This window comes from Trichomonas vaginalis, chromosome II (genome assembly GCF_026262505.1).
Source record: "Trichomonas vaginalis G3 chromosome II, whole genome shotgun sequence".
Taxonomy (NCBI): Eukaryota; Parabasalia; order Trichomonadida; family Trichomonadidae; genus Trichomonas; species Trichomonas vaginalis.
The window spans coordinates 1666472-1681395 of record NC_067204.1 but is presented as its reverse complement, the minus strand read 5'-3'; the positions used below and the strand labels follow the sequence as shown (position 1 = coordinate 1681395).

The 14924-nt window shown below is 34.6% G+C and overlaps 6 protein-coding genes and 3 pseudogenes across 9 annotated transcripts, besides 2 other annotated features; 7 read left to right on the top strand and 2 right to left on the bottom strand.

The window, feature by feature from the left end:
• Nucleotides 1-14922: part of a mobile genetic element that runs on past the window's edge.
• Nucleotides 1-14924: part of a mobile genetic element that runs on past both edges of the window.
• On the top strand, nucleotides 293-909 carry TVAGG3_0467420 (uncharacterized protein; the record flags this gene model as incomplete). The annotated part of the gene is made up of 1 exon (XM_051235337.1): nucleotides 293-909. A coding segment is annotated over one exon (617 nt), but the record flags the coding sequence as incomplete, so codon positions are not given.
• Nucleotides 3667-4627, top strand: TVAGG3_0467410 (annotated as a pseudogene). Its single transcript has one exon. A coding segment is annotated over exon 1 (961 nt).
• TVAGG3_0467400 lies at nucleotides 6429-7408 on the top strand (annotated as a pseudogene). The gene has a single exon. A coding segment is annotated over exon 1 (980 nt).
• Nucleotides 7657-8428, top strand: TVAGG3_0467390 (KilA, N-terminal/APSES-type HTH, DNA-binding family; the record flags this gene model as incomplete). Its single annotated transcript, XM_051235336.1, has 1 exon — nucleotides 7657-8428. A coding segment is annotated over one exon (772 nt), but the record flags the coding sequence as incomplete, so codon positions are not given.
• On the bottom strand, nucleotides 8622-9094 carry TVAGG3_0467380 (annotated as a pseudogene). Its single transcript has one exon. A coding segment is annotated over exon 1 (473 nt).
• Nucleotides 9183-9942, top strand: TVAGG3_0467370 (organellar and viral DNA polymerase type B; the record flags this gene model as incomplete). Its single annotated transcript, XM_051235335.1, has 1 exon — nucleotides 9183-9942. A coding segment is annotated over one exon (760 nt), but the record flags the coding sequence as incomplete, so codon positions are not given.
• Nucleotides 11159-12189, top strand: TVAGG3_0467360 (organellar and viral DNA polymerase type B; the record flags this gene model as incomplete). Its single annotated transcript, XM_051235334.1, has 1 exon — nucleotides 11159-12189. A coding segment is annotated over one exon (1031 nt), but the record flags the coding sequence as incomplete, so codon positions are not given.
• TVAGG3_0467350 (organellar and viral DNA polymerase type B) lies at nucleotides 12469-13029 on the top strand (the record flags this gene model as incomplete). Its single annotated transcript, XM_051235333.1, has 1 exon — nucleotides 12469-13029. The coding sequence occupies one exon, from the start codon at nucleotides 12469-12471 to the stop codon at nucleotides 13027-13029; it is 561 nt and encodes a 186-aa protein (XP_051093157.1).
• On the bottom strand, nucleotides 13994-14122 carry TVAGG3_0467340 (uncharacterized protein; the record flags this gene model as incomplete). Its single annotated transcript, XM_051235332.1, has 1 exon — nucleotides 13994-14122. A coding segment is annotated over one exon (129 nt), but the record flags the coding sequence as incomplete, so codon positions are not given.

Genomic DNA, 14924 nt, shown 5'->3' with positions numbered 1-14924 from the left:
TCATCATTATACCTCAAAACATTAAAGTTCTTCAATAATATTGTCCTTCCTGCTGGAATACTTCTAACTTGTCTTATTTCAATAGCTTTCTCACCTCCTACATACTCTACCCAGTGTCTTGATATTCATAAGTATACTGACTTTCTTGAATTTTGGTTGGTTTCATCATAACGTGTTCATAGTATATCTTTATACTCTGTCAGTTAGACTCGGTGCTATGTTCTGAATATTTCTGACTTGCATTTTTAATGGAGATAAAATGAAGCATTTAATACATGACGTAGATGAAGACATGAATGAAACTACAGACAAACTTAACTCTTCTCTCATTCTTCCTTTCAGTAAGGACTATGAGTTCTGTTCAAATGGTGTTTATTTCTATTGTGGAAAGATGGGGTCAGGTAAGACATTTAACCTCATTCGTCATATACTCATAACAGAGCGTTTAGGTCAAGATTCATATTATGACCAAATCATTATATCAGCAACTTCAGACTCTATGGACTCAACAGCGAAAACATTTATGTCAAAAGTTCAAGCCTCTGTCGTTAAAGTTCCAGATAGCGAACTCATTGAATTTCTTCAACGTTACATTCGACGTAAGAGGAAATATTATGCCATCGTTGAATTTATACAGTCAGGAATGCAAAAGACTTCAGAAGAGATGGAAAGAATTATTGACAAACACCACTTACGTCAATACTCAGGAGTTTACGATATGAAACGACTTACAAACTACATTCTGTCAAAACTTTCAAAATACCCCTTCAAAAAGTATCCTTCAAACACTCTGCTCGTTTGCGACGACTTCGCCGGAAAAGGTTTAGTGTCAAAGCCTGACTCACCATTAGCTAACATCATTACTAAAGTCAGACATTACCACTTAACTGTAGCAATACTTATGCAAACATGGAGGTTTTTAGCTTTAAACATAAAACGTCTCATAACTGACTTCGTTATCTTTCAAGGTTTCTCACGCTATGATATTGAACTCATTTGGAAACAGTCAGGTATAACATTACCTTTTGAAGAAATTTGGGAAGCATATAAGTCTCTCATCTCTCCTCGTTCATACCTTGAGATTCATATCATGACTAATACCATTAAAGTCAAAAATATTCCATGGGAACGACCAACATTGTTTTAAAGTTTAACCTTCAATTGACTGATGGTAAACAAATTCCATGCATCTCTGTCGCCATTTCTGTTAATATTTTTGCTGTCATTCATATCATCCACTTCCCCATCCGTTAACTTTTGAGGATATGCGTTAGAATAGCTGTTCTTAAATGAAGGCTTTTCACCTTTTAGCGCATAAACTCTATAACTTTCTGCATACTTTATGTTTGAACCTCCTGAGCCATCATTGACATAAATTTTTATAGGCTTCCACCCTTTGTTCATGTTCCTGCTTCTTCCTTAGCTCTTTTGTTCAGTAGTTCTACATCTTTATACACAGCACCTGTCTCAGTGAATTCAACAATATTTTCATTCGTTAGCTTTACATTCAAACCCTTGTCGAGTATATTGTTCATTTCATACATATAAAAGGTTTTTATTCTATATGAAATGAGAAGCAAATCCATCTTAGCTGGTGCCGTTAATGTTCCAATTGAACCAACATCAAATGTTGACTCACGAACGACAAACAATATTGTCATAAAGAACTATAGTTCGGAGTGTTTGAAAGAAAAAGAACCAGAACTTAAGTCGGGACCTTCGGTCTTGGCGCATGGCGCCGTGAATTTAAACTCAGCTTCAAACGCTAACGCTACATCAGATGTTAAGTTAGAGTATCCACCACTGACCAAATTCTTTCAAGAGAAGCCAACGACAACCCTTACACAAATGTTCAAACAAATCCTTCAGATAACGTAGACCATTACCTTCTTCAGTTATATCAAACTATCTTACTCAAAGACGATAAGAAGCTTTTGACAAATCTTATAAGCAAGAACCAAATAATTCTAACAAAGGAGGACCTTGAAAATGTTATATCACGAATAACAGGGAAACAATGTGTCATTGACTATCTCGACCCTGAAATCGAATGCTGTGGTCAAACGCCACATTCATGAAAATAGGTAACATCCGCATCATTGAAATACCAGGTACTCCAGGAGTTGAGTTTAAGTATAAATATTCGAACGAGTATACAAAACTTTCAACAGAATATAAATTATGTTTGAAATATGTTTTAGTAAATTAAAGCAGTCAGGAGGGCTCTTTGAGCCCATCTTGGCGCTTTGCGCCGTTAGTCAAAAAAATTTCAAGTTAGCAATTTGTAATATCTATCCAAAACTTCTTCAACAGTATCGAACTCATCTTCATAATGCAAACCTAATCTTATTGACTTGGTGCAGTTCTCACTAACACAATATAGCGCTTTGCGCTCGGCGCCTTTGACGCCTTTTTCTGTCTCTTGACTGACATAACTAACTCATTTGTTTCATCAAACAGCAACAACCAAAGTTCATGACCTAATACATAACATTCATACTTTATATTTTTAGCTCTGAGTTCTCTTGTAAGCTGTTGCATTTAATATTTTCAAAAAAGTCTACTTCAACAGTCATTCGCACTGGTGCCTTCAGTTCTACAGGCTCTCCTTGAAAGTCACTAGTCTGAATTGCATGTCTTTCAAATTATGAGGACTAATGCGAACCCATTTACCTAAATGAGTTGCTATGACAGGAACGTTGGAATGAACATTGAATTTACTTCATAACAGAAAGACTTATATTCTACTGAACCTTTACTATTAACTCCTGAAATACCTGTGACATTAGCTATTTTTGACTCAATGTAAAACAATTGCCATAACATACGTATGGAACAGATTTCATCTCAATCGTTTTGTCAAAACTTTTCAAAGGAAATGTCATATGGTATGCTCCCAGAAGCAATTGAACTCTATGACTCATTCGTGTTATCTTAAACTCCTTCGCATAACTGAACTTCAAAACTCCTGCAATAAGTTTAACATTCATTAAGTTTTCTTCGTTCTCCTTGTTTATTGTAGTATTTATGAGCGCATTTAACACTCCAGCTAATGTTTCCATCTTATATTCTACATTATTGTGAAATCTTATATTTCATGCTTCTTTCCATCTATTTCAAACTCCATGAAATCTGTTTCATCTGTTATGACAAAAGTTGCGATAGTATTGAAGTCAACACTCTGAAAGCAAGCGCTTCATTCTGAAGACCTAAGTTTGTTTGTAGTTTACTGTTCCGTATTCGTTTGGTCAGTACTTTGCAAATAGAACAACATTTTATTCTCATTAAAATATGACTATTGCTGCATATGCGTATGAAACAAATGAAGCAAGAAGAGCACATGAACTAGTAAACGAAAACTCAACTTTAACCATTGAAGGCAATGATTTAGTCATTGACGATGGAAAAACTAAAAAAGTCATTGATTTCGATACTTTTAACACTTATGACCCATTCATTACAATAAGTAAAGTTCCTATCATAAATGATGGAACGGTGCAATATATAAATTCTACAGTAGATGCCTCATTAGTGAAAGTACTGAATGTTCTCATTGAATTGTTAAAGAGCTTTCGATTTGACGACAACATTAAATGCCTAAAGAATTTAGTCATGAATGAGAAACAAATATTAGGAGTTGCTGGTAGCAGTAATGATGTACACCTTATGACATTAGAATATTATAACGAACATAAAGATGAACTGAAAGGAGAGAAGGGTGACACCGGACCACAAGGAATACAAGGACCTCAAGGAATACAAGGACCTCAAGGAATACAAGGACCTCAAGGCGAAAACGGTTTGGATGGAAAGGATGGAAAGGATGGAAAAACTGCTAAATCATGGATATGGGACCTTATAAATACTGGTTTAACAGCTGCTTCATATGGAGTTCTTCAATACCAAATCGGAAAGATATGGGCTGTACTTGGTGAAGAAGCTTTAGATGACGTAAAAATGCTTTGAACTTCATTTCAAATGGTTCGGATACTATTAAAACTTTATCTGGTTGGATGCAAGAAACAAGGAGTCAAATAGATACTGTAAGACGTATAGCAAACAATGCACGTACGGGATTGGATACTTTACGAAAAGCACAAAATACACTAAAGGAAGCAAATGATATTCTTGGCTCAGTATCAGACATGCATGAAGATTGGCTTAAAGGTATTGACAAATCTTTAAAAAATCACAGTCAGTCTATTGCTGACTACAAGAAAAGTATAGATTTTTTACATAGTGCTATGGACGTACATGATGGAAGCATAAGGAACTTACTTAATGCTAACAATAACTTACCAGGAACTATTAAAGCATTTATAAAGTCCTTTGTAAAACCCGGTGCTCTAACATTTAGGTCTTTGAGAGCAAGAGCATTGAAGTCAAGAGATGCAGAAACTCCAGAAGAACCTACAGAAGGAACTGAAACAACAGAAACTCCAGAGGAGCCACCAAAACCAACAGCTAATGAAATATTGTTCGAATATTTTCCAAGGTACTCTGTTCTCATTGCATACATTCAAGAAATACTTAAGAAAGCAGACTTGACTTTAGGAGATGATGAAAGTTCTGTATATCTTTCGTTCCAATTCCAAATAGCAGAACTTTTGAGACAGATATGCTTAATGTATGACAACATCTCTGATTTCACAAGATATGACGACGACCATGACCCCGAACACGGTGAAGAAGAAGTTTTACAAACATCCATTAAGACAGGAAAGGTTTTAACTCAAAGTCTCATTATTGACACCAAAGATGGCGAAGTGGACGTTCTTCAAGAGCTGAAGAAAAATACTTCTTCGGGAGGTGGTGGTAGGCATGAACTTGAAATAAATGAGATAGAAGAGAAATTAGCCGAAAAAGCAGATAAAGAACATAAACACAATATCTCCGATATAAATGAACTTCAAGCTACATTAAATAGTAAAGCGGACAAAAATGAACTTGACGCAACGAACAAAGTTTTGAAATCTCATAAACACAATATCTCCGATATAAATGAACTTCAAACTTCTTTAGACAATAAAGCAGACAAAAACCATGTTCATTATATAAGTTCTGATGAACAGATTATAACGGACTATCATGGATATTTAACACAGGGTGAAAAAGTGAATACGAAAAATGTTAATGAAAGAAGATATAAATTCATTCGTGCTAAAGGTTATGACATACACTGTACTGTACAGTATGACACAGGTATAGCACCACAATCATTTGGTTATAACGCTGAAATTTATGCTTCATACTTCTTTGTTAACGGTGTATTAGTTGAACCAAGATTTACTTTGAGAGTTAAGTCAAAAATAACTTTTGAAGATGCTATTAAAAGTAAAGCTGACAAAACAGAACTTGACGCAACGAACAAAGTTTTGAAATCTCATAAACACAATATCTCCGATATAAATGAACTTCAAACTTCTTTAGACAGTAAAGCCGACAAAAATCATACACATAAATCCTTCACTACTGTTAGAGCAGACGACATAATATTGAACTATGATTTGGGTTCAAGTGCACCTTTAGAGAATCCGAGTACAAGCGTAAAAGATACTCTTAACAATTTAGATAAGAGTTGCAGGAATATCGAAGGTCATGCCAGAAACTTTGAAGCATATGAACTACCAGCAATGTTAGACAGTAAAGCCGACAAAACTTATGTGGATACAGAACTAACAAAGAAATTTTCGAAACCAGATACAATGACATTTACAACAGAAATTATAAATGGTGAACCAGCAACTCCATTTGAATTTGTTAGAGGTCTTCAACCAGATACTTTTGAATTTTTCTTGGATAATTCTATTGAACTAACATTACATTATAAAAGTGGAACAAATGCAACATTTCATCCGGGAGATACATTCCAAATGGTATTTAATGACATAAGTTCTTTAGAATATGTTTATAGAGTTATGAGCATATATGATTTAATATATCCTATAGGAGCTGTTTATACGTCTATGAATCCAATAAATCCAAACACTTTATTTGGTGGTAGATGGTATGAAATAGTTGACAGTTTTCCATTCTACACTAATACGCAGTCAATGAAGATGGGAGGTTCAAAGAAAATAGGTATTGAAAACCTTCCTTCACATATGCATAGGTTCAGTGGAAGAACATCTGTGGAAGGAAACCATTCACATTCAATAACAAAAAGAGGTTATATAAATCTTGCAGCGGGTTCGAATAGACAGGGAATGAATAGATATGATATCTCAGATGACCCCAAAGATGTTAGCACAGGTATTTTCTGTGGAACTGCAGGAAATCATACACATGTTGTAGCTGGTATTACAGACCCAGCAGGTAATGGAAAAGATTATATGCCTCCTTATATAACAATGCACGCTTGGATACGAGTTGGTTAAAATCTTTAACTTTACATAAATGAGCTTGAAAGAAGTATTCGAACAACATCCATGGAGGTCTTTTAAGAAATTCAATGAAGCTGCAAAGAGTTCGGGATTTACTAACAGAGCTGAAGTGAAAAGGTTCTTTGACAAAAATGTTGTACATCAAACAAAAATAAATCCTTACGACTACTTTTTACCAATTTACTCCAACACTCCTGACGCATACCAATTTGACACTCTCATTCAAAGCAGAAAAGGAGGACATAAACCATTCCTCATCTTCATTAATGTTAACACTCGCAAAGCTTTTGCGTATATAATGAGAAATAAAGGAACTCATGAAGTGTTAAGAGTTTTACAAAAGTTTGTAGCAGAACATAGCCCAAGTATTTTAACATCAGACCAAGACGGTGCATACCTCAGCAACGAAATCACAGAATTTCTCATTAAGCATAACATAACTCACTACACTACTGAAGACCATAACCATAACATACTCGGTATCATTAACCGCTTCATAAGGACTCTCAGAGATTTAAATCAAGAGCGAGACTTTACCGAAGAAACAATGAAACATTTCATCGAAGTTTACAATTCCTCAACACATTCTACAACAGGCCATACACCAAATTCAATGACACAACAACAAGAAGAAAAGTATATACAAAAGAAACGAAGTCAAACACAAAATATCAGAAATTCAACACAATTTACTCTCATTCCTGGAACAAAAGTTCGTGTAGTTCTTGACGACAAACCGTTGACAAAGAAACGTTTAAGGTTAAGTCGAAATTATTATATCGTAGACTCTACGCAAGGTAATGGATATCTTATAAAAGCTGCTGACGACTCCATAGCATTTTACCCTCGTCATAAATTAGTCGAAAGTAGTAATGGCAAACTTGCTGAAACCATTGACGAAGCAAAGCGAGGAGTGGTTATTGAAATACTTGACTACAACATAAACGATGACACTTATAAAGTAAGATATGAAGGAGGCGTTGAAGATGTTATACCATCTAAGAACTTGAGAGAATCTAAACCAACTCATCTGGGACCATTAGAGCGGGAGTACTGGAAAGATAAAAACATGCCAGAAAGAATAAGAAAATTCTTCTAAACTTTTTCGTTGGATGTAAATCAGACAAAAATATATTATAGGTGAAGAGGTGAGATTTCACCTGTTTTCTCACCTTTTTTTCACCTCTTGAATTTTCGTGAATTTCCTTAAGATAGAAAAAATAAAGTTAGTTTTTTTTTTATTTATTTTTTTATCCTGTATGTAAAGACAGATATGTCAACATTAGAGAACACAACAACTGCTATCGTTCATGAAGTCATAAATGAAGAATACGAATACATACAGTATAACAAACAATTGAGACTCATTCGTTCTGTCAAAGACGACATGTACCAAATGCAAAGTATTTTGACGGCTTGTTTTGCTCCAGATACTAAGCTTCCTAAAGACTGGTTTAGGAACCAAAGCACCATAGAACTATTAAGTGAAGCACAGCGAGACGTACTTTTTTCTGAAAACAGTGAAGAACAGCGAGTAGGTAAAAAATCCCAGTCGCCAAAACTCTATGAAAACCGTGAAAAATTGCCAAACGGTTTGAGAGGATATTATGTTCATAGACTTTTAGTAAATGCAGTTGCAATGTGGGCTTCACCACGTTATGCTTGGAATATTTACAAACTTCTTGACGAACTTCACAGACAAGAACGTGGAGAGATGGAAAAGAAACTTCAAGCAAAAGATGAAGTCATTGAATCCAAAGACAAAAGCATACAGAAAAGAATACCGCGTTCAGTACCAAAAGGAAAGGAAAAGAACTATAAGTATATGATTTATACTGAAGAGTTGGAGAATGAAGAAGATAAAGATATGGTTATGTTGCATTTAGTCAGAAGAAACAACAAAAGCTTTTACGACCTTGCTAAAATATATAAATCTGACAGAAACTGGTTCTATCGTGAAAACTTACCGATTTCAATGACACCGAATGAGCAAATAAAAGAAATTGTCAAAAATACTCTTCCTCAAACACACTATGACATCAAAGGTTGCACAATACTTACCTTCAAAGAAGACTTACCATTACTGAAGGAAAAAATAACAGAATATTTCGATAACTTCAAAGAGGAAGAATGAAGTCACGACAACATTAACGAAGAAGTCACGACAACATTAACGAAGAGAGAATGAGGTGAAAAAACAGGTGAAATCTCACCTCTTCACCAAAAATATATTTTTGGTTAAATAGCTTCAGGGTCAATTTCTTCAACCATTTCACTTCCTTCGTCAATGTCAATAGAAGCTTCTTCAACCTTTGGTAAGAACTTTTGTATAACATCTTTGTTCGTTATTGTCTTCAGAGATGAAGGAAATATTTCACATTTATTTCACCCTTCTTATATTCTTTCTGTTCGGAAAGATTTAAAGCAATACTGAAGAAGTCAATGTTGGAGTTCTTTATAACAGTATAATGAGTATCTTTGACATTCACGAAGAAACCCTTTTGTTTCAAAACTACTGCTAACTCTTGTGAAGTATAACGTTTGCGGTCAATGACAATAGCTAATGGTCTGACATACTGACCGAACTTAGATTCTTTCACAAACTTCTTGTTAAAGATAACATTGACGTTTGAAGCACCATTGAACTCATTCTTGATGGCAGTAGCGAGAGCATTGTATGAAAAGAACTTGCAATCTTGCATGTGTTTCATTAAAATAAAATATTAAATTATTTTGAAAAATAACTTAAAAAAATGTAATCTAATTTTTCAAAAAAATATTTTTTATTTCCTACTAAAGATGTATCGGAAGTTGTCTAAGTTAGAACACTCGGAAATAAAACAACTTCTTACAGAAGCTAATATAGATGTTGCAAAACATTACGCGACAAACAAAAAAGCACTCGCTGACTTCATTAAAGACTACAATGGTGCAATAAGTTATGATAGAATTCATGAGTTCATAAAGCCGCAACGCGGCGAGGACGAAGTCCATGCAAGAGCATTTCCTTTAAATGACATTGCTATTGACTTATATCATAGACGTTCAGTACCTCATGAAGTAAGAAGAGAAATGTTTGACATAACAAATGCGAACGTTGGTCATACTCGTAAAGCTCTTTCGCATGATGTTCGTCAAGAAATGTTTGACATAACAAATGCAAACGTTGGTGAAACAAGAAGAAGAGACGACACACTGAAACAACAGAGAAGAGAGATGTTTAAAAGTGCTATAGAACAAGTTCGCAAAGCTAACGATGTCATTCGTTCCATTGACGACAAACCAAAAGAAGGTGAGAGATGGTTAAAGAAAGATGAAGAGAATAGGAAGAGAAATGTGAAGTCAGGCAATAGACTCATTGACTTTAACATCGAAGCTTTAGATGAACCAAACAGAGAATATTTACACAAACATTTCGGTAAGGTTTTCATGAGACTCTTAGAGAAAATTAAAATAAACTCGCAACAAAGATGGATGGTATGTTATAAACTTGGTGGAAAGTATGAATGTTCTACGTTAAACCTCAATAATATTGGAACATTACTACATCAGCTCTTGAAGGAGAACTTTATATCAGAGATAGAAGCAAATGCTGCAGGTATTGTTGAAATGCACTATGACTTCTTCTTGACAAACATAAAGAATCTTACTGAAATAAAGATGTATGATTTAACAGAATATGAAGGCTTAACGATGTCAGATGTAAAGAAAGGCAAACCAAAAAAGAGACCATATAGAGATGAAAGCACACTGACAAATGACCAGAAAGCCATTTTGGAAGCTCTTAAGCAAACAGGAAACCCAGCACTTATAGAAAGCTTTTGGAAAGATAATGGTGAAAAGAAGTTTTATAAGAAGAGAAGCGGTCAGTTATGGAAGTATCTTTGCACATTACCTATAAATCTTGAACGCTACCAAATCTTCAATGAACTGAACAAAAGAACTGCAATACTTATGACAGAGGACAATTGTTTCGTTTATGCTTGCATTCAGGCTGGAGTAAATGAAGAAACTATTGACCACATGAGAGAAGTCATTCGTGTTAGAGACTTTCCTCAAAGTAAAGTACAAGAAATTTCTGACGCAACAGGTATAGCATTTAATGTTACCATTGGTTATTTCAATGACTCAAGACATAATGAAATAAAGAGATATATACCAAAAGAATGCGAAACTGTTAGAACTATTGACTTACTTCTTGTTGAAGACCACTACATGCTAAATGAAAGACTTCCAATGACAACATACTTCATTCGAAACTATAAAGAAATTCTCAAAGCTTGTGGTGGAATGAACATTGAGAAACAGATGAAGATTTATACAAAGAGAGAAGATAAATATGTAGTTCGTTATGATAGAACAACACCGTTATGGGATGTTATGAAAACATTGTGGGAGTGCAAATATTTCGAACCTATTTCTTATGGAGAACTTTTCACATATACTACTGACTTATATAAACAGAACCTTGCACCATTTAAAGATTTGACATATGCTCCAAAGTATTGTGTACAACTGAAGAAGAAAGCAGAGTCAAAAGAAGTAAATAAAGCTAAATGTAAATTCATTCCTGAGCACGTTTTCTTTGCTGACTTTGAGTGTAGTACGGATGGCTTTCATAAAGCTTTTAACATCTGTTATGACAGTGAAGATGGTTCAGTGAGTGAAAGCATTTGGGGTCAAAACTGTGCAACAGAATTTTTGGAAAGACTCCCTGACAAGAGTTTAATATATTTTCACACCTCAGTTATGACATAAACTTCATCTTAAGACACATGACAGAAGTGAAAGGAACTCCCATCATTAAAGGTTCACGAACAATGCAAATAACTGGTTTATATAAAGGACGGGCAATTATTATAAAAGACTCTTACAGTGTTATAAATAAGAAGCTTAAACTATTTCCTGCTATGTTTAACTTACAAACAGGACCGAAAGAAGTATTTCCATATAACTACTACAGCAGTGTTTTGTTAGCAAATGACAACAGAACTGGTGTCATTTCTGAAGCATGTAAGTTTATCCGGGATGCAGATACATTTATGAAAAACATAGATTCCATCAAAGGTTGCAGAATAGATGAGAACCACTTCGACTTAGAAAAATATAGCACGTTTTACTGCAAACAAGATGTAAGAATTTTAAGAGAAGGTTTTGTAAAGTTCCGCAATGACTTATTGAAAGAGTTTGATTTAAACGTTTATGACTACGTTAGTATTTGTTCAATTGCTAACAAATTGTTTGAGAACAGAGTATACTTCCCGAATGGAAATCTTTATGACCTCTCAAATAAACCAAGAGAATTTATTTCGAGATGCATTCAAGGTGGAAGATGTATGTTGTCAGATAACATGAAACAAAAGAGCAAAAAGAAACTCATTGCTGACTTCGACACTGTTTCATTATATCCTTCAGCTATAGCAAGACTTTATACTTTAGAAGGTATTCCAAAAGTATTGAAGGAAGAAATGTTAAACACAGAGTATCTCATGAGACATTTATTCGATGATGACCAAAAGGAACCCATTGGTGAAAAGTTTATGTCTGGCTTCTTTGTTCTCATTAAGATAACAGAGATTGGTATACCCAGACACTTTCATTTAATAGTTTGCGACCCTGAACTAAATCCAGAACTTAACGTTCCAAGAAGTTCAAACACTTGCTGTCTCATGTATGTTGACCATATAACATTACAAGACCTCATAAAATATCAAGGTGTCAAATGTGAAGTGTTGCAAGGATACTATTACGATGGAAACAGAGATATGAGAATAAGAGATGAAGTAAAGAAGTTGTTTGAGTTAAGGTTAAAGTATAAGAAAAAGAAAACCCCTTACAAGAAATTATAAAACTCATTCTGAACAGCATTTATGGCAAAACTATTCTATCTCCTATTGAGTCAAAAATAACCATAGTAGATGACAAAGATGCTATAAGATATGCTATAAGAAATTACAACCATATAGTGAAGTTCGAAGGTTTGGATGGTTCAGATAAAACTATTTTCAAGCTAACGAAAAGCATTTGCAGACACTTTAACTTCTGTCCACTTGGTGTTAATATTCTGTCTATGTCAAAACGTATTATGAATGAAGTATTCTGTACTGCAGAGGACATGGGTCTTCAAATATTTTACCAGGATACCGACAGTATGCACTTATATAATGAAGACATCCCAAAGCTTGCAGCAGAGTTTAAGAAGAGATACGGTAGAGAACTTATAGGAAAGAACCTTGGTCAATTTCATAGCGACTTTGCAGAAATAACACCTGGAAAACAAAGTTTAGCTTATAAAAGTATTTTCTGTGGAAAGAAGACCTACATAGACTTACTCACGAATGATTTAAATGAAGTTGCATTTCACTGCAGAATGAAAGGCGTGAAGCAAGATGTTATTGCTTTAACCGCTAATGAAATGTTTCCTGAAGCTATACAATGCTATTACAATGAAGATAAGAACATTCACATACCTGTTGGAACATATGACAAAGACTCTGAGTTCAGTTTAATGAAACTTTACAAAGCACTTTATGATGGTCAAGAGATTGCATTCGACTTATGTAAGTCATGTCAACCTTGCTTTGCTGAAAAGTTCAACTTTTCAATAACGACTAAAACAAGCTTTATTCGTAAGTTGAAGTTCTGAGGTCATTTATTTTTGTCAGCAATGAGGTCATTTGTGATAAAAATAAGCCGCTAGCGGCATGGGCGAAGCCTATGTGGTCATTTACAATACAGCTATTGTAGAGTTTAACAATTGTGCTTCAATGTATAAACAATCTTTCCCATCTGGAGGTAAGAACACTGGGCACTTATGGTCATGAGTGGAGAACATGTCTATCCAAAACTCACGATTGAAGCCAGTAAGCTTGTAATACTTAGGATTTGACAGTGGTGAAGTTCTTGTATGACCAATGAACTCATTTTCAACTCCCTTACTTAAGTTTGAATATAATATAGCTTGCTTTCTATCCCAAATGCCAGGTGTTACAATCTTTGAAAATTCATTTTTCCTCGGAAGTATTGCATCATAATTGAAAACATTCTTGAATCTTCATTGGGTTCAGAGATTTGAAACCTTATACGTAATGGATTTTCTTTCTTTTTAGCGACTTCATTGAATGGTGAATATATAACAAACTGACAGTCATGAGTTCCATCTTCATTTTCATTAAATTCATAATGAAAGTCTATAAGTTGTGGCTGACTACCTTCTTCTTTCAGTTGTGCAAGAAACTCACGTAAAGGCTGTAAAGTTTGTACTTCAATATTGAACTTTTTCTCGAACATCTCATTAAATGAAATCATACATTGCAACAATGTTGTATCGTCTTTAAAGTATTTGTATATGTGAATGTTTTGGGCGCTTAAAGACTGTTCGTCATTTTCTATCTCGACTTGAAGTATAAAGTCAACCTTTCTGAAAGCACGTGTTATATACATAGATGTTATGCCAATGTACTTCTCTTCATTTATGTTCACAATCCAGTCTGTTGGAAACTTAAACGTTACTCTGTTCCCCTTTATTTTGACGTCAGGGTTTTCACTACTGAACGCAACAGATAAAGGTATTTGTCTATACATTTAGTTTGGATATAAAAATAAACCATTTACTCTTTCTTTGCTTCAGCTTCCTTTGCTTTTTGTTCTTCCTTTGCTTTTGCTTCTTCTCTAGCTTTTTTCGCCAGCAAACGTGGGTTCTTCTGTCTTCCAGCAGCTAATGCAGCTAGTTGTTTTTCACTAAGTTTTCTCTTTGGTCTCTCTGGCTTTTGTTCTGGTTTTTGTTCCTTCAGTTCGGATAAAATTTGTTCACGAATTTCTTTCTTCAATGCTTCAACATCTATGACCCCTTGGGTCTTGTCCGTAGGATTTGACTGAGTCATTTGACTGTAGATAAAAAACTAAATTAAAACTTTAACCGATGTAAAATGAGCTTGTCAAAATCAGAACGAGAGTCTATTATATTAAATGACGCCAGAGGAATACAACATCCTTTCTATTATGTAAGTCAGAGTAAAGATGGTAAAATATATGTAAGAAAAAGAAAGGTTCCATTAGCGAATACAGAGAGCGACAACATTAAGGTGCATGGCAAGGATGAAGTCCACGAAGCCCATATAAAACCTTCTGTACAAACTGAGCCACCAAAAGAACAAGAAGAAAAGAAGCCAGATGTACTTTCAATAACGAACCAAGAGCTTATTGCAAAGTTCGTGAATTTCATTGAAAAGCAAACCGAGTCAAAGAACCCTGACCCACCAGTGAAAGAAGTTGAGACAAAAGAGAATGTACAGTTCATTGAAAATGTCAAGAAACAACTTCCACACGAATACCAAGAAGAAGAGTGAGAATAATGAAGTAAATAGATATTTTTATCTGAAGTAAATACATGCAGAACGAACAGTTAAACGAATTTACTCCAGCAGAGCATATTCATCAGATTCGCTCATATTTCGATATCATAGACAATGCAGTTCAAATTGGTGACACTAATAGAAAATATTCTGACGCAAAGATTCCATCACAACCTGGAACTGCTAA